General features: G+C 43.8%; 1 protein-coding gene across 2 annotated transcripts in view; it reads right to left on the bottom strand.

Annotated features, from left to right (window-relative positions):
- Positions 1-27,673, bottom strand: part of jarid2b (jumonji and AT-rich interaction domain containing 2b) — a 112,322-nt gene that overhangs the window by 21,649 nt on the left and 63,000 nt on the right. For both annotated transcript variants that reach the window (XM_030413138.1, XM_030413140.1), the window contains exons 3-5: positions 27,516-27,645; positions 11,819-12,042; positions 1,684-1,896 (exon numbers count right to left, since the gene is read on the bottom strand). In XM_030413138.1, coding sequence (XP_030268998.1) covers positions 1,684-1,896; positions 11,819-12,042; positions 27,516-27,645 — 567 coding nt within the window. The remainder of the gene's footprint in view (positions 1-1,683; positions 1,897-11,818; positions 12,043-27,515; positions 27,646-27,673) is intronic.

Below are 27,673 nucleotides of genomic sequence, written 5' to 3'. Positions count from 1 at the left end.
AAGGATTGTATGTCTCCCAAGTCTGGCAGAGAGGGAGGACCTGCAGGTTTAACTTGTCTCTTAATAGCTCTGTAAAAAAAGTGGAGGTCTAAAACTAAAAATGATGGATATAACAGATAGATGAAGTATTGTTAGGGCTCTATTGGCCGATGTACATACGTATTTTGAAACAATCCCTTCCCATGTGGTTATCAAACATTAAATGTGCAATAGGTAATACGCTAATTAGAAACTGTTTTGAAAAAAATGTCTCAACTTCAATTAAATTTATTTTGGCATTTAGCAAGCTAACTAGCTAGCGCCATCCCATCCCAATCCAAAGTTCCTGTGCTAGTTGGTGTAAACACCAACACTCCCCCGGTGCTCTGAGCTCACAGACCACCTGATGAACGACTAACCAAGCTAACTAGCCAGCAGTAGCTCTAGTTAGCAGCAGTCACATATTGCACTTTTAATAGTACAAAACTTCATTGCCTTAAATTATATCTATGCACTGAAACAGTTAACTTCCTAGCTCCCTGATGCTAATTCAACACAAGCATATTTTATCTGCAATATAATCTCTAAAATGAAGTTTCAATATTGTCGGACACTGGAAAACATATATATCATTCAGGCTCTTATAACAAAAGACAGGATGTGCAGCCAGTCTCCATTTTATCCTTTGATTTAATTCATCAAAAACATTTTTTCAAGGATTTTGCAAAATCAGATGTTAGTTTTCCAATTCAATTCAAACCATTTAAGCAGTGAAAATCGTTGAGGTTTTCCTCATTTGCAATCGAGATACACTAAAATATACAGAGTTAAAACACTTCAAACGCACAATGCTCAGTGAAAACAACTGCACACCGAGATGCGGATAACAGAATCCAATCTCTTGATTAGATGAGGATTTCTGCAGTTTTCTTGTTTTAATCGTCATCAATGTCGAGACTGTGAGCGAGTCTACTCTCATGGGCCCAATCGCATGCATGCAGTTTCCTAAATGTTGTGCACCAAGTGTGTGTATGTGCATTCATCCAAGTGTCTATGTGCCCCAAGGGCTTTACTGCATTTGTGTGTGTGTGTGTGTGTGTGTGTGTGTGTGTGTGTGTCGAGGGCCCCGGACAGCTGTTGCAGTGTGTGCATAAACACCTTGTTAGGGCTTAGCAAGCTAAGTGTTAATTGGGGTGGAAAGAGTCGATGTGCTGCTCTGCTGTCCCATGTGACTTACCCAGACTCTGCAGTGGAAAACAAGAGTGCAAACTTAGGAAATTGCTTACACACAAACGCACACACGGAGACAAGCACTACTACACCGTCTTCTGTCCCATGACTCATTCCGAGCTCCTGTTTGGCCCAAGGTTTTTTTTTCTCTTCCTGCTTTTAGATTTCTCCATCTTTCACTTTCTCAAATTCCTTTTTCCAAAATGGATCTTTCCATTCCTCTCTAGTCATTCTGCCGCCACCTTACGCGTCGCTCCCCTTCACCTCGCTCTTCATCCATCTCTTGCCCTCGAGTGCCATATGTCAGTCTCCTCTTCACTTACTATCATCCCTCTGCACGTCGCACTCCTGCTCATCTCCTCCTCAGACAGTTCATACAGACAAAACTGCTCCTACTCGTGAATGCATTTCCCATCAAGCTCTGGGAGCATGCAGGAAAGGCGTCAACGCTACACTCCACACTCCTGTCCTTACCGTGCCCGTTGAGCGGCTGCCTGGCGGGGAGCTTGCCCTTGCGCGGCGTCGAGTGGCACGAGGAGGAGGCCGAGGCCTGGCTGCTGCTTCCCCCGCCGTGAGAGTGGACTCCGTTCCTCACCTCCTCCTCCTCCTCCTCGTCCTCCTCCTCCAGGTCCTCTTCCTCCTGGGAGCTTCCGAAGTAGGCCATGTTGCTGGGCAGGGCCGATGAACCTGAGTGCAGAGAGGTGGAGGAAAAGAATAAGAATATGAAAAATGTGCTGAGAAAAAACAGCTTTAACTTTGAATACATCATCCTATTTAATGTCCCCCAACTGGACAAAAATGCCTTTTTTTTTTCATCCTGATATCCGACATTACAGATGAATCAACATCACTACGTGAGTGTTGAAATATTAATATAAAAATAGAAGTTGCTCAAGCGCTTGTGAATAATGGTGATTGTGCTGCCGCTTTTTCATCTCTTATTATCTCAGCTGGTGGCCTATTCATGCTTTGTACACTGCTCTGCGTATACAGCTCCATTGTCACGTTCTGACACACACACACCCACACACACGCTCAAAACGCACAAACATAATCAAGGACGTGCACAGAGCAATGTTGGAATGATTTGCCAGACGATGACAGTTTACTTCAGCAGTTTGTTCTGCGTCTCCGAAAAAAAAAAAAACCCTTAAATCTGCGTCTTTGACTTCATGATTTATCTACCGACCTTGACCTTTGTTTTTGGTGTTTGTCTCGCCTTTTGCAAATGCCAAAGCGAGACATTAGTAATAGTGGCAGTGGTGGTATATATACAGTGCAGGAGTGCAGAACGCATTCTAATAGCTTGAAGTAAAGCAAGAGAGCACTGGGAGTAAGTAACAGGCCGTCTTCCCACAGAGACCCTCGATGTTGACAGCTTTATTGAGACATATATACCGTACAAGCGCTCAAATATCTAACTCTGTAAAAGAGTTACTTTAGAACCCAAAAGAGTCGGTGCTGAGCTAATCCAAAATCTGTCACTCTCACTCTTCCAAACAGGATTACTGTCAATCCCCCACCCCCCCCCACCCCCCATTGGAGAAGAAAACCGACGATCTTTTCACTTTCCTCTCTCCGTCACACTCAATCACGTTCATTGTCATCTCAGAGAAATCTAGCTCAATACGTGCTGGAAGGAGGAACATGGTGTTTTGGCAGTGGATTGAGCCTATAATGTTACCTCAGTTCGCTGAATGTAGACACACACTCGCGCTCGTAAAAAGGTCATAAAGCCCAAAGCTATGTTATTAAATCTCATAATGTTGCACTCGTAAATCAGTGAGCAAACAGCTGCTTCAGTCATACAGATGCAGGGATAAAAAAAAAAAAGAAAAAGAAAAAAGAAACAGAGGCAGTCTTGGAGAGTGTAGCAGCAGTGACTGGCACTGTGTTCGGACAGAAATAGACACATCTACTTATATACACACACGCACAAACACACACACAGCACAGTTTCTTTTCCCCCCATTTTGCTGCATCATGCCTCGGGTGTTTCCAGAAACATCATAAAAAATAGTTTCAGGAATATGCTGATCTCTGCCACAAATAAAACAACAGACCAGGAGAACACTTTATTGCTTGCGAGTGTGTTTTGCTTCTGAACTGACAACATTGCTGGAGCCTTCCACTTCTCACCACAGGTAGCCTTCCATCCAAAGGCCAGATAGATATAGATATAGATATATAGATATATACATATACACTTCGGAAACCAATTCTTACATATTGCACCTATTAGGTTGTGATGGCTCTGCATGGAATAAGGCAGCAGGACTATACAGACATGCAAGATGTTTACATTTATGTACAAAATGTAAATAAAATCTTGCTTTTGGCTGACAAAATAATCAAAAGAAAATGTGTTTATAGGCTAAGATTTGTTCAAGGGCAGCTGAAATAGTTTAACAGGCTGCATTTTGAAAATCTGAAGCTCACCCTCGCGACCAACGAAAATATTTGGTTGGGTTTTTCAGATTTTTTGGTGCACGTGCAACCAAAACAGTCGCACCCTGGAGCCTCACAGTACTTGTAATTTTTGGAAGTATGAGTGTCGTCCAAGTATGATGTGTCTACATCCGTACTATCCATAAAATTCTCCTTGGGTGGGTATTGGCTAAAGTTTTTTTCTTTCAAGTTTACAAAAAATCTTGTAAATAGTTCTCTTACTCTGCAGTCAAAAAAATCTGAAGCTAAAACTTGAGGTTGTTCATTAAATAATCTTCTAAAAGGTGGGCACAGTCAGCAAAATGCATTACAACTACTTTTCAATTTGCACAATTTTGTAATTGTATTACTGTGTAGCTACTAGCTGTGATTAATCTAAATTTGGCTCATCATGAGCAGGAAACACCACATTTGCCAGTCCTAGAAAAAATAAATCTACTGCAGCATAGTATGAGCAACTACTGTGATTTTACAGTGTTTTTAAGGGCATTAATGGGAAGCAATACATGATTATATGTCAATTAAAATAAAGCCAAGCCTCTGAAAAATAGGCTGAATTTAACTAGCCTGCATTAAGCTATACAGATTAAAACGAGAGAAAGCGAATTAAGAATTTGCCAGGCCAGTTATTTAATTAGAACTCCTGTTTTGGAGGGCGCTGAATACTTATCTTAGATTCCACACATTCAATACATCATTAAGTGGCTTAATAAAAATGTAGAGATAAAACACGTGCAGCAAAATTATTCAATTACACAGGAACAAGCCAGAAAGCAGCAATAAAACGTCACAAGGTCTGAAGAGAATATGATCAGTCATAAGAATAACGTGATGTAGAAACACACAAACACATTCACACCATCGGTAGAGAGTGCAGCTTAGCTTGGACACACTAAACATCTGTGTGTCAGTGTGAGGATTCATTCAATACTTAAGTGACACCCTGACTAAGCTCGGGCTTTCCCTAATGACAAAGGAGACATGGTACAAGGCTTAACTGGTGCTAACCAGTACCACACAGACCAGTGTACCATTGCACACTGCAGCATCCTCTTTTACTACAGCCTCCACTGCAGAGCTACAAAACTAAAAACAGAAAGTTAGAGGGGTTTTTTTTGGGAACACTGGAGCGTGAAAGCAAGAAAATCCCAGCAAGCTGCTGTAAATCTTAAACGACGTTGATTTGATGGATTACTTTAGAGAACATCAAATAATAAGCATACTGAAATCATTATTCCAACTCACTTGTCTAAAGCATAAGCTACATCTGTGAGCTTAGATTAATTATAATTTTAAAGCGAGCTAACTGCTATTAATGGCCAGCCGGGGGACCCGTGGTTACCGCACGTCACGTTGAATTTATTTTGAAAGCTTAAGTTTAAACTTCATACTCCTAAGAAAAGCTTTTACACAGTAAAAAAAAAAAAAAAAAAGAATAAGGAAAAAATAGAGCCCGGTAATAATACATCTTGTTGTGCCTTGGATCACAGTTTTCACACTGCAGCTCTGCCAGTTTCTAATTATCTCCTCTGAGAGTTGCAGAGGGAAAAAAATGTGTAGAGGCAGCAGATTCCCACAGCAGATAAAACGAGTTTTACCTGCTCTCCTTAACTTCTAAAGGAGGTCTGTAGGGCAAAAACTGTTCAACAACACTGAAATACGGCTTTTACATAATCCATAGTGACCCAAGCGGTATGGGAAAGATTCTCACACCACGTCTGGTTAAAGAAGCCCTCATCACCCACGCCTAGTGTGTGTTTATTCTGTGGTTTCTTGGCACACAGCATCTGAAGTAGGATGTGGACAATTATAAGTGGTTGAACTTGACTTCGTAGCAGAGTACAATTTTCGTGTCTCAAAGCGAGATGACCGCAGCACACATACATGAAGCCTCACACATGCACCTAAAGAAACACACACACACACATGCACCTAAAGAAAACACACACGCGCGCACACACACACACACATACTGCAGAGACATGTCATTTGTCTTGGCGACAGAGCAAACGCTCCTCTCTTAGACCAAACAAACACACCGGGGCGGCGCACACCGGCCCAATCAGCTCATAATGACTTGCTTCATTAGCTAAATGGCTGTAATTTACTGGTCTGAACAGGGGTCAGAGGGCCAATGGCAAACAGACCACAGCTCCCGGGGCAGAAATGGAAGGAGGAGTGTGTGTGTTTCTAAGGGGGTGCAGGGACGAGGAGATGAACAAGTGAAATGTTTAAATACATTAGCAGAAGTGTGCGTTTGCCTTTACAGTACTTTTGTCCTGAGAACCATTAAAAAATGGCTCAGTCATTGATGAAGTATTTACATCCTGTACTTAGGTAAAAGTAGCAGTACTACAGTGTAAAAATACTGGAGGACAGTCCGGAGGTAGTTCTGTAAAAGCTCATTACCCTGCTGCAGTATGAATCCTCAAACTTTCTGATCATATTCAGATTTATGTGACAATATTAGAGATGTTTAATGTGGTCTCAACTTTAGAACACTCCTGTGTGTGTTAATCACTAATGTGTATGCTGCGGGATAGCTTTTAAGGTGCAATAAGTTAAAAAAATCTGGTTGAAAATGTAAAAAAAAAAAACTTCACTAAAAATGATCACCAAGGTGACAAGGAGTAACAGTTTTGATTCCATCTCTGTTGCTCCTAGCCTGAACCACTAGCTGCACTGCTAACTGAGCTAACCGCAGCTACAGTTAGTGGTGGTATTCTGCGTATGAACTCAACAGGTGGCCAATTTGTATAAATTGCACCTTTAATAAACGATAATATAGCATCATTCATAAGTTGTTAGTTGTAATATTTGCCTCTAAACATAGTTGAGTAGAAGTCTTTTACTTCTACACAAAGGTACTTTGAAACTTCAAAATTGTACTTAATTACGGTTACTCGGCTTTAGAGTAAATGTAATTAATTACATTTCACTACTGGGAATATATACACATCACAATACAAGGTTCTCAAAGACATTGTAAGAGAGTTGATAATACGGAAGGAGTAGAAACTGACTGCTGAGATGGAGCAGACTGCAAAGGTAAGAAAGCAAATAAAAAATATAATAAAATAAACCGGTATTTATCTTATCAGCGACAGAAACAAGCAACATGGAGGAAAAAAAAGGACCAGAGATCAGACATAAAGAGATGCAACAACAGCACTCTAATATATTCAAGATCCTCAAAATAAGGCCGTCTGGAGGGAGAGAAGGCAGACGAGACAAAGACAGAAAGAGCCTGCCAAACCAACAGAGTGGTCTTTTACTGACCGCTGGCATCCCGACCCTGAATCCATCAACACACACACACACACACACACACACACACACACACACAGTGACAAAAACACGACTCAGTCCTTCTTCCAGACCTCCAACAGGGCTTGAGCCCAATCCCCCAATTACATCGGCTTTTCATCCACCTCATTCCGACCGCAGACAAATCATAATTAGGTCTGAAAGAGTCTATTAGGATTGTCATTTTTAACAGGGCTCTTGGGTGGGGTGTAGGGTGGAGGGGGGGCATAATTACAAACCCTCCTTTCTCTGGCTACCCTTCTTTTGTCCCCTTAACTGAGAACTGAAACAATGAGGACTATTTAAATAGTCAATCAGGAGGGTTTTTAGCTGCCATGGGGACGTGTGGACGTGCTGACTTAGGGCAAAGTGACTCGCAGGAGGCGCGAACGCCGTTTTTTAAGGGAAGGTCAGAGAGGGAGACAAATCTCAGCTCTTTGGCAATGGAGAGGAAAAGTTATCTCCCACAGCGGAGCTCTGCCAACACTGTTCTCAGTCACTAGGGAAGAAACAGAGAGAGAGACACTGAAAGAGGATTAAGGATTGCATCTCCAATTGACATTCCTTGATGTCAGCAAAACCATTAACCCCACAAACAGTGGCGGTGCTCTTAAAGGAGAATGCGGAAGAGTGTCAGTGTTTCACGGCCAACTTCTGCGCAGCGTCGTGAGCGACAAGAAAGTTGCAACTCTGCTCGAATTCCCATTCTCCAGAGTAGAAATGTGGGTCTAGTTAAGCAAGACTCTCAGACCGTAAAAAACAGCATCAAACTAAATAAAAATTAACAATCAAGCTACAAAGACAGAAGGTCCAACACGCTATTCCTGGGATTGGCAGTCTTTCTCTTAAAAACCACATGTGAAGTTGATATCACATGGGGAATCGCGTACTAAGAATCAGAGGTCTTTGGTTCACTGGGTCAGGGCTGGGAGGTTACGTAAACAGAGTGGAGAGAGACTGGCCTCGCTGAACCTGTGAGAGAGGCACCACACACTGGGAGCTGGCAGGCAAAAGGGAGAAGGCCCAGAGGTAAACACGGCGGCGGTGCACATACACACAGACATACTAGTACATGCACACACACACACTCCTGAAAATTAGTCTTATGCAAGAGACCAATTTCCAGGAGTTTGTGTGCACATCGTTATTCATTTACTCCCTAGTCTATTCTTATCTCATCTATGTCAATGTGTACACTGTTTGTTTGTGTGCGAGCTTTCAAACTTCAGTAAATACCTTCCAAAAATGAACAAAAACAAACTAGTCGCTATATTTATTGTTGGATATTATATCTAATGAATGCTAGCACAACTGTCAATTCTAAAAGTCTGCTCAATTTAGCCATAGCCCTAACCCTAAACCTAAAACTGACCCCCAACTCCAACCCCGACCCCCAACCTTAACCCAATCCAAAGCCCCAACCCTGACCCCAAAACCTAACCCCAATCCCCAACCATGACCCCAAACCCTTACCCCTAGCCCAAATACCCTAAACCTCTTGACGTGAAACTCTTAAGTGACTTGGAAAGCTTAATAGAAACATACACTTCAGTTTGCTCTGCTCAGTGCTGCCCCCACCCTGCCACTAGCCGCTCTACACCCTCTGGGTTACCAGAGGCAGACAGAGCAGAGGCAGACTGTCTGGCTACCACCCAAATGGCTTTCTCCATGGATATAAACAGCCCAACTACAGGCCTGGACCACACATAAACACCATTCTGAGAACACAGGCAAGGCCTGAGCACTCTGCTTGTGTGCAAGAGTGTGTGCGTGTGTGATGAGCGGTGAGATAAATACAGTACATAGGCCCTAGACAGTGTGGGTGGTGAGCATACATGGTGCGCATCCTTCTATACAGTAGTGAGAAATCTTTTCAGTTCTCTGTCCGGTTACTCCCACGTTGCATCAGAATAATCGTGCAGCCCTGCTCCCCCCTGGAGGAATTAAAAATAACTTTTGCTCGGATACGGCAACAACACCCCCACCAGTGGAAACATAGAATCCCAGAAGAGACGAGACGTTTTCAGTTACAAACTCTGATTGGACGCAAAGGTTGAGTTGCGATTTCACAAGAGTCCAACATTTGTTTCTTGTCGCTAACTTCGCCGCCTCAAATCCGTCACGTTCAAACAGCTTTTATGTCGCTGTCACAATGAGTGATGAATAGAACCCTTTGGGGTTGGATGTGTAATGTTTACCAGATAAGAAAAGCAAACAGTGCAGTGGGTGTGTGGGGCGGTGTGTTTACACATGGTGAACGTTTGACCCGGGACGAATCCCAAAAATCTCCACTGATAGGGGTAGAAATGTGGCTAAATGCTCTCCTAAGAACTGGGGGAAAAAAAAAAAGTCAAAATCAAATTGAAATGAAAGCGATTTATGGAGATCACGGATTTGAGATTTCCATAATATAGCTGGTGATCCTGTCAGAGGCGTTTTGGTGGCAGACATGAAGCAGCCTAATGTGTGTGGTGGTCAGATCACCAGAGAGACACACATCAGAATCTTAAAGGGGATTGGGGGTTTCAGACAATATCAAAGACTCCAGTCCCTTTGAAAAGATTAACCAGGCTAACGCGGTCGTCCTCGTGGGCTGTGTCTCGTCATATACCCTGGATGCCACACACACACACACACACACACACAATGGCAGGGCACACACGAGATAAGCAGAACAGGCAACATCAGCGGTGAGCGGGGATTTGCACTCACAAACACGCGCCGGCTCAGAGACGCGCAACCTCAAGGGCTCCGCTGACATTCTCCCATGTCCCTCTCCTGCTAAGGGTCCCTGCATATGGGTCATATGAGAGGCCAAGGGGGAAAACGGAGCAGAAGAAGCCCCGCGCAGCAAAATGTCATCCTCGCAGCGAGGATAGTAGACGCACATACACACAAGGCTAAAGCAGGTCTATAAATACAGCGGTGAAGCAGGGAGCGGCAGAGTGGAAAAAGCCCAGTGGAAAACCATTCAATCGTTAGCTTAGCAGCCTAGCTCTAAAATTAGCTCTGGTAGCGCAGTAGACCTTGCGCGCACACACGCGCACACACACACACACACACACACACTAGAAATCAGCTTGCAAGGCACCATTCCTAACCTTAATTATAAAGAGAGAAAGCAGCAAGACTGAGTCAGGACCAGTCACCTACACCTCATTAGTCCAGCACTCCACATATAAGGGAGGGGTTAGCTTAGTACCCAGAGCCCAAAATAATCCCCACTTCAAAAGTATATGGGACATTATATCATTAGCCTATGTAACATCCTGGCCTATATATGCAAATCAAAGCCCTTCTCACCGAAAGCTTCAGTCAGTTTTTAGCAACCTCCAATTATGCGCTTTTGAATGAGCCCTGAAAGGTTAAAATGACACTCCATAATGGGAGTGTTCTCGTCAGAATAGCAACGTATAGCCGCCACGTCCCAACAGGCTCAGATCTAAATTTGCCTCTCCGGAGGCTTTCAGCCTACTTTTTAAGATGGGCAGAGGTTAATAATGATAACGGTAAATTAATCTGAAGCGAGGAGGTTTTTGTCTTCCAAATGAGTTAATTCTGATTGTGAGGACGTGTTTAAGAAAAAAAGGTGAGCGGGAGTATTTAACAAAGAGTCAAATTAAGATAGCGGAGAAAAGTCACAGCCAAGGTTGTTGAGAAAATGGTCCCAAACTTTTTTTTTTTTTTAAATACATATTCAGGACTTAAATGTGTCATTCCCTCTCCCTTTATGTTTCATAAGTAAAGAGGTGACTAAAGACAGACATGAATGGAGAGAAAACTTCCTTACATCTTATGTACAAGCCTGTCTACACACAAGACATGAAATAGAGAATCTTCTAATCAGTTTTTCTAATCCAAAAGCTCAGCTATATAAAGCACAGTGGAGATTCTGAAAGCAGGCTCATGGGTCTTTGGTCTTGAAATTAAGCAGAACTTCAGAGCTCTAGCAGAAACTTCTTGCTGGCAGCGGACTAGCCCCCTCTCTGTTCGCTGGCCAGCAGAGCGCAGATTATAAGTAACATGAATCCTTCATTAACTCCAGAGCAAAAGAGAACAGGGATTGTTTTAGCTGCTATGAGTGCCGGGGGGGGGGGGTCTTGGTTAATTTGAGCTACTGTACACAGGCAGTTTATACGGGCGTGTGATAGAATCTCAGTGCTCACATTTATCCAAAATACTTTCTCTCCCACGAAACAATGCTGCTGCTGTGTGCGGCACGCGCACACTCACGCGACCAACTTTGTTGCTAATTACTCCGCCGTGGCTTTTACAGTTCATTTGACATCGAGGGTGCTACATAGTGTCGATGAACCTGTGTAGTGTTTGTAGTGAGGAGCGTGTGTGAGTGTGAGAACTATGTAACGAACAGCTGCTGCGGTAAGGGGTGATGGGCAAGGTGTTAAAGAGACAGATAGTTGTTGAAAGGTAGGAGGGGGAGATGTGTAAGCGGATGAAATGCGGGATAATCTTAGCCTGGGGCGAGTACACACTTATTTGTAGTATCCGTGCGTGTGTGGTTTTCGTGTGTGCATGAGTGGGTGGAGGGTGATCAGAACTTGACTTCACAAAAACTCTGCTTGTGTTTTTCTCTTTGTGCGCATGTGAGAGCATCTATAATAAAGAGCAGAGCAAAGTGTTTAACCACAGCTCAGGTTTCCCTTTAGACTGTTATCTGAGAGTTGCACAAACAGGCCAGGCCTTGGAAATCATTATTCAGGCCTATTCATAGACGGCCAAACAGTAGCAAACTGTTCTCCAGCCTCAGCTGGTGTCCTGGACTCACAATAACCTCTAATATTGTATCTGCAGCTGTCTTCTTCAACGACAATCCCTCCTTTCCGCCGTGTCTTACCTCTGAGGCAGAGGAAGGTGAGGAAGTCCTCCGTCTTGGGCTTGCGTCTGGACAGGTCCTGAATGGAAGAGGACAGGGACGAAGAGGAGAGCGATGTCAGGGATGAGGAGGGCACGGTGGCCAGGCCGGTGTTCAGGCTGCCCGGCTCGGCCACTTTGACGGGCGTAGTGCTGGGCGAGTTGGGCTGCGACTGGGCAAACTTCCTCTGGGCCTGGAGCCGAGGTCTGAGAGGGAGAGGGGAAGAAGGGAAGAGTTAGAAATGGTGTATTATGTGAGCTCACCAGTGTCTAATCCACAGCGAGCATGGCACTGATTCATTTAATGCATTTTATTAGATTTGACAAACTTGATTCCCGACAAAAGTTGGAACGCTGCACTTTTAGGCGTACTTCTAATAAGCATGGAAGAGGAAGGATATCACGCTAATGAACAGGATCACCAAGTAAAGTGGGGTTATTCAAACGTCAGACACTGAACTCACATCTTGTTTGCTGGGAAGAGCCGACAGCAGCACTCTGTACTGAGCCGTAAAAGTAGTTGGTGTCACCCCATGCTCATGCACAGTAGAAGTATAACCTTTCAGATCAGATTCCACTTGCAATTCTACATGTCGAGTTTGTATTCATTCATTTTGAAGTTACAGCTCACTCCACATTCATATAGACAGGGGGCCTGGTCGTGTTAGCTTGGATTACTGCAAGGGGCGTTGCCAAGATGGCTGCCAAGAGAGAAGGCTTGCATATAAGGACTTTGGTTTTACACAGAACTGAGGATGAGACTGGTACGACATATTGCATTGATTTGAAATAAACCCATGCAACTACACATGAGAAATAAACATTAAATACATACAGAGCTGTCCCCACACTTCTCAGCAAAGAAAGCAGTCTGCATGTGATTAAAATCATAGTTTTACAAGCGCACACACACACACACACACATACACACATACACACACACACTCAGCTGTTTTATTACTGTGGCCCTGTGGCTATCATATCACTGTAGAGTAAATTGCTGAAACAGTTACCCTGTAGTGAAGAATTGATTAGCTGTGTGTGTGTGTGTGTGTGTCTGTGTGTGTGTGTGTGTGTGTGTGTGTGTGTGTGTGTGTGTGTGTGTGTGTGTGTGTGTGTGTGTGTGTGTGTGTGTGTGTGTGTGTGTGTGTGTGTGCCCATTGTGATCACTTGCATGCTATGGCACCCACACACAGTCGCTGGGTGACATGGTCACTCAGTTTTTGTGTATTTGCACGTAGATCTGTGTAATTCCACCGAGCAGTTACATGTAGTAGTTCCAATTTCATTCCTGTTCAGCGCCAACTGAAAGATAATTAAGCCGTCTTTAAGGCAGAACCAGCCGCGGCGGCTGATAACCAGGTACATGTGTACTGACAAGCACACACAAACACCGTCCAAACAACTTGAGTTTCTTTATCTCTCCAGCGTTCTTTCATCATTTCTTCTTCTTTCACGTCACCATTTTATTCTCCCTCCTTCTGCCTTGTGCTTACTTTGCTATGTGGCGCAGCACACCTTTGAGAGTCTCTCTCATTCTTCCCTCTGCTTGTCTCTTTTCTCTCTTTATTTCACAGTGTGTGTCGGTGGCAGCGGGGGAAGGAGGAGAATATTAAAGGAGTGCATGTCTGAGAGAAAGCGATGGACTTTCTTGTCACACTGCCGCACGAACACACACGCACACACACACTTAACATGTAGGCACAGCCACCCGCACACAAACCATTAAAGTCATAGACTGTCAGGGGCCACACGAACCAGCAAGTGGCCTCAATCGATTAGTTCAGCCGCGCGTGTGTCTGTGTGTGTGCGCGCGAGCGATGCTACAAACGTTGAGGCGTAGTGATAGAAGCAATGTGATATCCTGGTATTATTTGTCAATTTGCCACGGGCAGGATTGAAGTAAAGGGAAGATATGATCATGTCTGGAGATCACCCACAATGCATTTGGGCACCCTGAAAAAGGTGCAGGGTTCCGATTACACTTCAATCAGGGAGCAGCGCGGTGTCAAAACGTGTCAATTTCCTGCCGTGACACGGGTGTGAGCTCGATGTGTGAGAAATTGAGAGATGATTGCACGCGCTTCGCCAAAAGCGCCGCATTTGGACGCGGCGTGCAAGGGAAACCGAACAGGGCGCTGTTTGCACACGACCCGTTTGTTTATAATCAAAACACTCGGTAAACAAAAGCCGGCGACTCGAGCCGCCTGGCATTTTTACGAGCTGGAATTCGGTAAGTACACCAAAGTGATCAGCATTTACACAAATCTAATTGGCTTTCGATTTGGAATGTTCAAAAAACGTCTACTGTACACAACATTTAAAGCATTTAGTCTCCAAACAAACGGCGGTGAAAAGTAATCTAGAAGGTATTATAGCGCTGCCTTAATTCAACATCCACGTAAAGAGCTAGGTGCACACAGGAGGTGCGCTTTCCCCCTGCTATTACAGAACAAAGAACACGACGGTTCAATAGGCAAAACAACACAATGGGGACAGGTGTCACTTCACACAAGGCTGTGATTTACTGTCAAAATACGGAGAACGAAGATTGAGGGCAGGGAGGCAGCACACGCATGAAGGAGCCGAGATAATTCTGAGGAATGGAGGAGAGAAAATAAGAACAAGGTGAGAGAAGCTGAGTTTTCAGGAGGGTTGTCAACCAGGTTGGATAGAGAGAATGTTTGCAGATGATAGTAAATGAAAGACAGAGGAAGGGACATGGTAGTGTTGACAATATCCGTGCATCAATGCTGAATATTTAAAATGAGTTTCAATACTTATATTCTGCAGCACTGATACACCGGATGTTCCAGCTGCACTTTCCTACCGTCTCTTCTTTCAGACAGCAAGTACACTCACACACACATATTGTTTATAAAAGGCTTAATCTAAAGAGAGAAAAGTGAATGATGCCAAAATGATGTTATGTTTTAATGTTTACAACAGTCTTTTCACGATTCTCTGCTACCAGCCAAGAAAACAGCCCTTTTATATTCATCATCTAATAAAATTATTTTTTCCCCCATTGGTATCGACAATCTGAATTCTTTTTAAAGGTATTTTTTTGAAGACAGAAATGTCAGTATGGTGACAACACTGGGACGTATATCAGGAATGGACAAAACGAATACAGTCAAGTAAAATCGGAATCATAAAAATGATGGAAAGCTGAGAAAAAGAACAGAATGGACCAATAAATCCTCAAATCTATTCAAGGCCGGTTACAGAAGCTGCAAAGCTCACTTGATGACTTGATTAGTCAATCAAAAGCAAACTCAAAAAAAGACTTGTATAGATAAAACCCTTGCCTACTCAACTCCACGTCTGTCCTCATGAAACTTTTACCCTCCAAGTCTGCACGCATGCCATAATATAACTCTGGCTGTGCCCACAAGGGATGGAGAGAGCAGGACATACAGACCGAGAGAAGTACCAAAAGGGATGAGGCCGTAGCGAGAAAGTGAGATGAAGTGATGGAGAGTGGGGAGGACGGAGCGCCGGGAGGGAAGCTGGAGGCAGGGAGGTTTGCGTGACCGAGTAAGACGCTGCGTGAGAAGAAGTGGGAAGGACACATTATACACAGAGATGCTGCAATCACAGTTGCTGTGTTAACGTTGACCACAAACATGCATCAGACCCTACGTGGAAACTGTCAAATTACGAGAGAGAACTGACAACTTCAAGCCGAGCACGGGTAATACTGTAGTTTAATTTCAAGGTATGTACTGAAGGATAAATATGACTTTTGCTACAGAACCTTTGTGTTGGTACAGAGCTTTAATTTGATAGAAATAAGTCAACATCACTGCACAGTTTGCAGTAAAATCCATCAAGGGTCAAGAAGCTTTTCCATCTCTTTCATATCCCTACACTGCCTATAATTGACATTACGTCCTATTATACATGTAATATGCAACATTTTACAGCAATAAAAACACACTGTTGTTCACCCATGGTCTTTCCCTTCCAATATACCTATCTTAATCACATTCTTCTTCTCTTTCAAAATCTTACTGAAGACAGAGAAGTTTACAGGGTCAAGTACTGTATGAGTGCATGCATGCTTGTAGACTTTGATGAACCTTGAACTCTCTCCTTACAGCAGCTGCATACCCAATATTCATTTCTTATTAATAAAAATTTTTTTATGCTTTTCCAAAGACTTCACCGTGCCCATGGCTGCATAGCTGTGTCTATGCTAATGGTTCAAATGTGCTGCCACCCAAACGTGTCCCACCGTTCTATAAATTCAATCATCTGCAATTTAATATCGTGGAGGAGGAGGAGGAGGAGGAGGGAGCAGCGGCAGACTAAGCTGTGCTACGAAACACTTTTAAATAGTAAGCACAGCTCTCCATAAAAGCCTCTTTGGTAAGCTAAACCCTGGATAGTTTTATTGCTCCAGCTTTACATGAATGGGATCCTATTTAACTACTTAAAAAGGGCCAGAGAGGGGGAATAGTTGACTGACGCACAAAAAATGAAAACAGGCAGCATGACAACAGAAGTAAAGAAGAAAAAAATGGGGACAGAGGCAGATGAGCTAATAGTGCTTACTACATCCTGTCTAGACAGTCAACCAGATCCTCTCTAAACACGCCGCAGGTTTCCCCGGGACGATCCTCTGTTATCTGTTACCTATTAACTAACATGGGAGATGCGCTGGGGGGGGACTTTCCAAAACTCGCTGAAAATACAGTTTGCAGTCACAGGTAATCTCCAGTAATTGGACTAAATCTCTCTTTACGTACATCTCTGTTTTATCAGTTCTTGTCATCTTCATTTATTGGCATGCCAACAGCAAAGACGAGCCTAATAATAAAAAAAAGGTAATAAAAACAGATGAAGATGGGATAATGCAGAGGTTTGGCGGTGGATCCGCAGGCAGGGGGGAACGGGAAAAATAGAAGCGTGTCGCCTTCCGCTGTGAGAACCACAACTTCAGCAGGTGATTATTTTAAAAAGATGACAGACAGCGCTCCTCTTTGGAAAATCAGGTGGCCAAGATGGAATTACTGTGATTATCACCATCAAGGGCGGTGGGAAATTAGAGCGTGGAAAACAATTATAGCAAAAAATGTTCAGGCGGGCTCCTCGGAAAACTGAGCAATGTCCTTTAAGTTTTGCCAATATGTCAATGCAGAGCGACTTCTTTTTAGTCATAAAGGACGGCGTGACGATCAAGCTTAGCGCTTAGGTCTCACACACACACACACACACACACACACACACACACACTTTTCAGAGAACAGTTGAATGTTGAGAAAACGGCATGGGAACAATTTGCAGTGACATGACTGCTTTTGTAAGGGCTGCAACTGCGCTGAGGACTGAGTGGTAACGTGATCCTCTGATTTAGTCCTCCGTCTGCCCAGAGGACGGCTGCCTCTGTGTCTGTGTGTGTGTGTGTGTGTGTAGTCAGGGTACACCATGTTCCCATGCGTGTTGAACTATAGAATACTAATTGGTACAGTGCCATAGTAGGTAAGTGAGGCTTACGTGAGTTAAAATTAGCCTGATTGCCCTGATTGAAGAAGAGCGAGAGGCAGCGGGGGAAAAGAGGAAACAGAGATCTGATAGAGGGAGAAAAAGCAGAGAGATTACAGCAGGATGTCCCCATTCATCTCTTTCTAATCCACCTTTCATCCATCCCTTCCTCCCTCCATCCCTTCCTGCTACCCCCCCAGCCATCCAGCCTTCAAAGGGTTGCTCTAATGTCTAATATTACACGTGCCACTGTAGACGCGTTAACATTGATTATCTCCCAGAGGGACGGGGTGAGAAAATTTTCTGACGACCCCCGTCAGCCGGTGAGGAGACGAAAAAGGAGGCAGAAGAAAGGGAGAGGATAAAGGGGCCGTTTGTGACTTCCCCTCGTAAAAGGAAGTGGGGAAACAAAGGGAGGAGGTGGCGATGATGATGGGATAGAGAGGACAACCAACTGCGGCTTGTTCAATGTGTTTCCTCTAAGCTAAAAGACGGATCACAAATTTGGACAGTTGACATAGATCCCACACATGCACACAGACCCCATCAATCAAAGACATCGCACCCTCTTCTTCGGTCTCCATCTTATCAACACCTTCGCAGCGACGCCCGTTTCCATGGGAACTGCTGTGATGGCTCTGGCTGTGGTCATCTTGACTTACACTTCGAGAGGCGTCGGCAAAGCATCTGCCCCGTGTAAGAAAAGACATTCCCTCCCGGCTCCACCCTCCTCGCCGACCCTTGTCCATCAAAAAAAATTTTAAATAAAAAAATCCCCCCTTACACTCAGTCGATAAACTCTCAGCATGGGAGGACGGAGTCACAACTGGAAACCTCAAACCAGACCGACTTCTTATACCATCAGCCAGAGAGTGCAAAACACTAGATGACTAAGCACGTGTGTGTGTGTGTGTGTGTGTGTGTGTGTGTGTGTGTGTGTGGAGCCGACAACAGCTGATTTATTAAGCCAAATATCAACTCATTTGTGCATAAAACACTTATAATAGATGCAAAGCAGAAATGTTTCAAATGCCGATTAGGCGGGAGCGATCTCTGGATGTGTGTTTGATTTATTGAGCAAGCTGCCAACTCAGCATATCAGCATCTCTCAATTCTTTACGTATATCAAATATTGATGAATGGAGTCCAATATGTACAAGTGATATATAATTTAGAGGAGGAGAGGGGGGAAACAAAGTAATGCAAACACTGGTGAGACGTGAACTTTACAGAGTGCTGTAATGGATGACTCGGAAGCTTAGGGGAACGTTTATATTTAGCGTTTGTGTAAATGGATGAAATTTTCCACCTTTAATGAATGAGCGGATGGAATGACACACCGAAATGGCTGGGCGCCTTAATGTGAGAAGGCATTTAATGACGAGTGTGTCTGTGGACCCGGGGTCACGCACTGTACACCATGTGCCTTGTTGACGATGCCTGGGTCCTCCACAGGAGAGCCTTGGCTGTTATATGTGTGGCAGTCGCTGCGCGGTTCGGTTTCAGACCTTTGCTGCGCTGCCGTAACCCAATATTTGGATAAGGCTGGCGAGGGAACAGGAGCTAGTAGTCCCTGAGTTGATTTGTGCAAATGTGTGTCAGCCTCTGACTTCTAAAGCACTCTTAATACGGGGAAGTTATTTGGAAACAGGCCGCTGCGGGCGATGCCAAAAACATGCTGTATTAATTAATTGGAATTTAACTGTTCATCTTAATTGCATCCATTCAGAAACTCCATGCATACCACGAGAAAGAGAACAAGGACGACAGAAATCAAGGAAAATGACAGGAAAAGAAAAAGGTGATTAATACAACAAATTATTTAAAAAGCACACGTTTGTTTATTACTGAATAATTGTAATTTGCAATATTTGAATATGATTTACTGATCGCAACTGTTTCAGTAAATATACCCATACCAGTATAAATGGTTATAAAGAAATGTCACATTCACATAAATCTGGCTTCTCAGTCTTTACAAGGTGCATCTGAATCAAGCAGAGTCTCGAGCTCGTACGCAGCATGTCCAAAAGGTTTGATCGATGTTGGCATGAGGCTGGGCTCCAGTCAGACTTCGTCTTCCCTCCCATGGTAAAGGTTATTGTGTGAGGAGAAGAGCGCTGATCCAGAGTCTGTACCTTAGGGGCTGTATTAATTGGCTCCAGATGGCCCACATGGTCCTGATAAAAGACTACCTCACTGCAGCTGGCTCTGCGAGAGGAGTGTGTACGTGTGTGTCTGTTTCAGTGTGTGTGTGCCTGAGTCCATTTTGTTCCCGATCAGAGCAACATACATGTTTATGTACATACGAGTATGAATGTTTATATAAAGGGATTAAGCAGCACAACGTTTGTGGAATCAATGTCTCCGGCTGCTCATCTGTCTACATTTATCTCCGTCTCCTCGGATCAGATCCATCAGCAGATAAAATGAGTGAGAATGCATTCTGTGAATTTACAGTGATCACACTGTAATTGACACCATGCGCATGTGTAAATATGAGCATTAAAACACAAAGCTGCATGGATACTATGTTTTCACATGGATAAACTTTTCTTGTACAGCATCAACTGCACACCCTTTAGTCTGGCACATTAAAGCACTCCAAGTGTATCAAAGCAGGCGTATTGCTCTCATTTTTAGGTTCATAATCTTATCTGTAGTTACTACTAGAATAGGTTTACATGTTTTAACACACAAAAAACACATCACTTTTCTCATACTGTCCAGTGATGCAGCACTGCATTCCCCCTCCATCTGAAACGCTCCGTTTTAGCTTCTGTCTGTTGAAGGCTCCTGAATACCCAGTCTGCTCTGATTGGTCAGCTTGCATATGCCTGAGCCAATGTTGCTACCCAAAAAAAGAGTAAATAAAATAAATAAATACATTCTTACATGCAAAACTAGCAGTTCGGCCTAAATTATGCAAACGACGTAGTGTGATGTCAAAAAGTCACAAAATTAAAGGCCAGACTACTGGGCGGGTTTAAGGAGCAGTGTTTTCTGTAGGAGAGAGGAGCTTCTGTAGACTTCTAAATGTTCACAAGAACCTTATTAACACACTGAAGGAAAGGGGGAAAAATGACTATGCCTTCTTTAAATGAAGAAAAATAATCCGCTGGCTTTTACAGATGTCACTTCTTAGCCTGCAGGGAGCGGCTTACCCAGATGGAAAGTTCAGTATGATATATTAAGACAGCAACACAAACCCTAAAATGGCTAATGCGTGGTCACTGTAAACAGTCGTAACTGAACACTCAACCTCACTCCGTGTGTTTATTGCTTTTCTGTCGCAGTGCATTTAGGAGGAGGACGGAACTGCAGTGGATTGACCCACTGACTTTGTGACCTTCACATATGCAAACAGCCCCCTGCACGGACCCCGGTCGCACATACGCACACCAAACAAAAAATAAACACCATCATTTGTCAGTGAGGCAGGGCTGCTTGGAGGACACATATGCACACAGCAGTCATCACGGAGCAGGCCCTAATAACCACCACTACAGTGTTTCTGTATATTTTTTCAGTATGCGGTTTTAACGCTCAACTGCTTTACGTTGACATTAAGATAAATGTGAAAGTGTTATTCAGAGGTGTGATAGTGTGCGTGCCTGTGACCCAGCCGGGGCAGCCATATGCTTCAAGTAGCCACAATAATGCTCAAATTCATTGAGATTTAAGATACAGCCGGGCTTATGTGCATATTTAAATATAACCTTGGCTTTTCACTGGCGCCCACTCCCTCCCTCTCTCTCTCCCTCCTTTTTTTTTTTTTTGGAATGAAACAATGAGAGTGGAGATGGCCTGATAGGCAGATGTGGAGAGAAAAGACATCTTGACAATAGATCAAGCTTAGCTGTATCACTGTGAATATATAAATGCTATATCAGGTCAGATGGAAGTCAGCCATTGTCCCCCTTGTCACCTTGAAAGTGCTAATATACAAAAGTGGCATTATACTTATTCAAATGCACTTGAAATAACTTCAAAACACCAAATGGGCTGCACACAGATTAAGGCCAGAGGTTTTGAATTTATTGTGAATTAACAGCACTTCCTGCTATGCTTTCTTTTCACTTGGAGAGAAAAGATAAGACGGCGCACTTAGATGTAGGCTTTGTTGGCAGTCAAGGTCCACTGCTCTGGGCCATTTGCCAGCCCCCACCCCTTCACAACATGGGCTGAACTCAAACCCTATGACCTCTGACCTTGCAGTCCTCCTTAAATCACCCCTGGGACAGGCTGACCACAGCCAAGTTAGGTCAATAAACATCCGCGATTGTTCTGTATGTGCTAAGCAATCAGTCTAATTAAGCCAGAGTCACGTATGTGGACCTTCAGAGACCGTGAGTGGACTGCAGGCCTTGGGGCTACAGACACGGGAGGCTGTGGTGTTCAGTGCAATAAATAAAAGGTACATTTTATTATTTTGGAATGTAGCCCGAGTTCTAATTCAAAGGGACTGTTCATCCAAGAATCCAAAACAAAATTCCTACTTATGAATCAATTGTGTTTTGGTGTTGGTTCTACAGAGATATTTGCCACTTTTTGAATATAATGGCACTAGATGGCCAAAATAATACAATTAAAAACTCAACAGCGATGTCCCTTCCAGAAATGATGACGCGTTTACTCAAGATAATCAACAGACATTGTTGTGGGCAGTTTCATGGAGGAACCATTTTCCTCTCTACCCAACCACACCCTATCACTGCACACAAAGAAATGTGAATCAATACAGGCTGTAACGTTAGCTAGCCTAGTTAGCTTACTTAGCTAGCCTGTCGCCCATGTGTAGATGCATGCGTCTTTCTGTGTGATGACGGGGAAACGAAAATGGTTCCTAGTACCATTACATTGGAGAGAAAGCACACATCTCTATGTCGATACCCAAAACTTGACAACTCACACCAAAACAATCTAGATGGATGAATAGCGTTTCAGGTAAGAGGAAAAATATGTGTATTTGATTTTGGAGTGAACTGTTCCTTTAAAAAGTGTCCTGATATCATCAACAGATTTGAAATTAATTGAAATACACATGTACAAACATGCAGGGTGGTCCAAGCACTAAACACACACATCCAGATTGCTCCCAACTAATCAACAACCTCCAACTCCATTGAGCTACATTTAACAACATGTTCTGGCTTCTATTGGATCACCTCAGTTGACACACAAAGGTTTTGTTTCATCTCAAAATGAGATATTCTTAGGAACACATACTTAAATCAATATACTGATGCAGTATTTTCAGTCATTATAGCAGCTTGGCTTACAAGAGATATTTCCACAGCTACAAAAAGGACACAAACTATTAAAAGACTTTTCTGAGTGGCAGCCCCGATTGCTCCAGATACAGAAATAACAGTGTATTGCAAATCCCATGAACCATTCAGATTTTGCTGCATTATGTTTTAAGAAGCGGCACGCAAAAACCAGTTGCAACACGGTTAATCTGCGCAACAATCGCCGCGTTAGCACTCGTATTAGACAGCGATTATGGCAGCGAGTTTGCGCGCTGAGTGACATTATGCACTGTGGTGGATGGTTAATACTCCTTCACCCTGCCATTTTCCAGCGGAGCGGAAGGCTTTTATAAAGCCGCAGCGACAATGAGAGGAGAGTTTAGAGGAGATTTCGGAGACTGACGTGTTGACATGCCGGGGTGAGTCACCGACAGGCCGCCAGACAGAGAGAGGGAGACAGAACAACAAAGAGAGAAGCCGTTTAATCTGCGCACAGACAATAACCACGACTCTGATTATAGTCCAAATTTAAAGGCACGGCCGAAAGGAGCGCCTGTCCTGCTTTCACATAAACATAATGTATGCTTATTTGGTTGTGACTGTGCGAACATTAGGTGCTCGGTGTTGCACTACATATAGGTCCCCTCAAAACACCATCTTCAGTAAATCAATAGACACATTATGGCCGTCTATTAACACACACATTTCCAGTGTGTGTGTGCAGGCCTGCGCGCACATGCATGTAATCCCTCATAAATGGAAATGGTGATTATGCATTACTGACAAGAGTCATTGGTTATGCTAGACAAGACAAGTGTGTGTGTGTGTGTGTGTGTGTGTGTGTGTGTGTGTGTGTGTGTGTGTGTGTGTACACACTTGGCATTCATTAAGTCGAAACAAAACAAGCGGCGGCAGCTGAGTGTGTGAGTGTGTGTCTTGGCTGAGACAACAGAGGGAGCAGATTCAAAGAAAGCCAAAAGTGGGGTTCAATGTAGAGAGAGAGAGAGAAAAGGAGAAAGAGAAAAGAGGGAGAGAGGAAGGGAACGAAGAAAATTAAGTTGAGAAGTTTTGTTTGAAAGGGCCACTCAACTTCTGATCCACACACACTCTACCCCACACTTTGACAGCGCTTTAAGTACATTCAAACTCAGCTGAACTAATAGCCGAGTTGCCGTTTTCCACACCAACACACGATGCATCGTGATCTCATTTTCGTCTGGCTCCGATGTCATCCAAGATTTCTAATAATCTCAAAACACATGCGATTAAAAGCTTGAGAGCCTTCCTTTTTCTTACGCTTAATCATGATTAACACGCCTCCATGCCCCATGAGTCTCGAAGATTAAAGCCACAAAAATGCCCCCGATCATGAAAAAGAAAACCACACTGGAGCAATGTTTAGATTGTACCTGCCAGACCAGAAATACTGAATTAAAATACCAGCGAATGATTTACCCATTTCTTTTACGACTTTACAAGACGCTGACTCAATGCCAAATTCGTGACAGCTTACTGGTGGAGAGGCTTCTGAAGTAGCATGATGCACGACTGAAGTTCCCACAGGGAGCAACCCAGAAGTATTCAACTGCCTAAACTTACGTCGTTGCTCTGCAAGCCGGGACAGCAAAACCATTTAAAGGGGCATTCTGCAGTTTTGGGCAAGACATCTCATTCACTTTGACTCATTTTTTATGCCTAAACAAACTCTGTGTTGTCAGTTCTTCTTTAAAATGTAGTTTATGCAGTCATAAAAGTGAACAGTTTCATACCGTTTTACTTTGTTTATATTTGGCGGACCCTGCCAACAGTGTTCTTGGGACCTTACTTTCATTTAAGAACATCTCATTTATTCAGTAATTTCTGAGTTTGTTTTATTACCCCATTAATATGGAAAATATCAAAAGACTTTGAATTTCTTCTCAAACTACACGGAGCCCCTTTAAAAAGCATGCTTCAGGACCTGTCTTGACACCTCAGCGACTGCTGAACAACGAAGCTCTTCAACCTAAACCAAACGTGGGCGAGAAACAGAGGTGCAGGAATATATCTAGGTCAGTAAACCATGGCAGAGAAGACGAGACTGTGCCGGGTTGTGAGAAAAAAAGTTTGTGCCCTGTGTGTTCGAGTGTGCAGGCGCCACTTTTTGGCAGGGGGAACCCCCGTTTGGAGAATATGGTCATGCTGGTAGGAGAGGGCTACAATGAGCTGGCATGTTTCAGAGGATGTGCTGCCAGTCTCCGCCACCAATCTCAGGAGCATGGGAAGGCAAACACAGAGTTGATCTCAAAGACTTCTAAAGGGGGACCGCTTCCTGCCAAAAATCACTCGCACCTGTCCTTCTGTCTCCTTCCTCTCTCCCTCCCTCTCTCTCTTTTTCTATCTGCTGCTCCTCCCAGTCTTTCCCCTCTCCGTCTCCCCTCTATCCCTTCATCCTCTCTCACTCCCTCTCTGCGGTGTGAAAACTTTTTTTCTTCGCTCAAAAAAAAAAGGAAAGAAAAAAGAAAAATTGGAACCAGCTACGCCACCGCTCCTCCCTTCTGTTTTGGCCAGTGCCAGGTGTAAAAGCTCCTGGCATCGTCTCAGTGGTCCTGTTCAGGAACAGTGCGGGGCCGCCATGCCAGGGCACTGGAGTCATCCTTCACACATAAAGCGCGCACACACATACACACATTATAAGCTTTTTAAGAGGGCATGAGGCAGTGCCAAGTACTGGCTAGGCTTGTGTTTCATTAGCATCAGATAGAGCCTTTCTTCATTCAGTCCTGCTGTGTGTGTGTTTGTCTGTGTGTGTATAGTGCACTAATGAAAACCATGGATCGGGGTGGCCTCTAATTGAACTCCATTCAACGTACACACACACACACACACACACACACACAGCACTACAGGCCATCAGAGCAAGAGAGAATAAAAGTGTGAGAGTGTCCTTGTTATAAGTTATTCCTTCGGTGCTTTTCTCGCTCAGTTGGTGCCGAGTAAAGTGTTTACGCTTTGCAATAATATGAGCCGCGGGGTCACTTGGTTCCAATTCAGCACTTTCTGTTGTTGTCAGTCAGGCAGTGGCCGCTACCATTTATTCTCTTGTGTGTACAGCCTCACCTCATTTATCCTGGCTGACTCCGAGCTCACCTGTTAAGAGGATATTTTTTTCTTTCTACTGCTCGCAAAAAAACAAAAAGAGAACATTTTCATTCTTTTTTAAGTCTTCGGAGAAACTTTAAATTTCGTATCAGCTGCCCTCCTGTTTTTCGGAGCCAGGTAAGATGAAAGCTCATCATGACTGAGCTCAGATTTGGAGGTTACAGTATCGAGTGACAGTGCGGAGGACTCGGGCAGGTGCTTGACACGCAGTGAATGGAGCCTGTATGGGCCGCTCATTACAGAAGGACATCTGCTGCTGTCCGGCCCCCCCCCCCCCCCCCCACCCCCCCACCCCCCAGACTCCGCCCCTAGCTTTACACTGATGCTTTGATGCCCTGTCAGTGTGTGTGTGTGTGTGTGTGTGTGTGTGTGTGTGTGTGTGTGTGTGTGTGTGTGTGAGAGAGAGTGAGTGAGAGACCAGCAGCAGAACAAAACAACACACACCCACACACCCACAGAAACACACACCTGCCATCTACAGTAGCTGGAATAAAAAGTGGGAGTGAGTCTGAAAATATAATAAGGAAAAATAGGTGCATTGTGTGCTGTTTAATGTGTGTGTGCCGAGGGAGAAACGCTAGCAATTTTTTTTTAATCTGCTGTACACTCTATAGAGCGTGATTATTTGTAAATCATATTTTCCAGCTCGTGATTTCAAAAACCGCTTCATGCTGAATGCATTAGAAAGCATCACATTTTCCAACAATCCTTTATTCCATTTTCCAAGAACATCTGTCTGAGAGAGAAAGCGAGCAGTGTTTTGCACCAATCTCTCTGAAAATTACTATTTATTTAACAGACAAAAGCCCATTTGAATAATTCACTTGTGATATAAACGCCTTCTTAAAATAAATAAATAAATAAAAATAATCAAAATCCGCTGGCTGGATATGAACAGCTCATTGTACTCCGTGCCAACTTACATTTTTTAAGTGATTCATTTGGAAATGCATGGCAACATTCCTTTAAGTGGCTAATTATAAATGACTGAAATGGCATTTGCATTAAAAGATGAGGGGGCGTGCTCATTAAAAAGACCTCGGCGCCCTTTACAGGGTGGCACTATTTACACTTCTCTGTTGACTGTCATCTCCTATTACACAACTAATAGGCAACTTGCTCTCGTCCAGAGGAGGCGAAAGAGGAAGAAATGACAAAGAGAGTGCATACACTAAGTTTATAAATCAATGTGCCGGACAAAGTGGAAACATTTTCAATTGATTTTTCCTGGGGGGTGTTGTAAGAGAGTACGGGGAGACGGACGGGATGAATTACACACAGAGGAAGAGAGCAAATAAGAAAAGGGAGAAAGATAAAGTGTGTAAACGATAGAAAACCTGAGAGCAGCAGACTCTTAACCCTCGGAGCTCAGGAAATTCATCACAACTAAGCTGCTGGTACAGTTTGTAATGTGTGTGTGCAAAGTTTCTAATCACGCTCACGGCCTCACACACTCCGTGTCAGCAGCAGCAGCAGCAACCCTTTGATATGAACTCGCAGACAGGCTCGCAGTTCTGCACCGATACAAGATTCACAGCTCTGCAAAGCTGTTTAATGACCCCGATGACTCACAAACAGGCTTACACACATAACCAGGGTGTCTACCGGTATCAGACACTTTAACTCAATGCCTTTCAATGCTAGTATTTCGTTTGTTTTGACTGAGATACCCCTAGTGGCAGAAAATACATACTGTGCATTATTCAAATCCAAACATTTATTTTATTCATTTTTTTTTTTTTTTTAGACTTTTTGTGACTTGTAGACACCCTGATACAATCACACATGCAGTCTTACCTCTTCTTTGCAGGGCCATCCTCGCCATACTTGCCACCGTCTAGGCCCTGAGAGCGCAAGGACCCATCTTCTTTGTGGCTGCCCTTTGACCCCGAGCCGTTCAGCTGCCCGTTGGCAAGGAGTGAAGCACCTGAGGAGAGACGAGCAATCCTGTTTAA

Source organism: Sparus aurata, chromosome 3 (genome assembly GCF_900880675.1).
Source record: "Sparus aurata chromosome 3, fSpaAur1.1, whole genome shotgun sequence".
Lineage (NCBI taxonomy): Eukaryota > Metazoa > Chordata > Actinopteri > Spariformes > Sparidae > Sparus > Sparus aurata.
The sequence above is the reverse complement of the archived record's forward strand: the minus strand, read 5'-3'. Positions and strand labels throughout refer to the sequence as shown.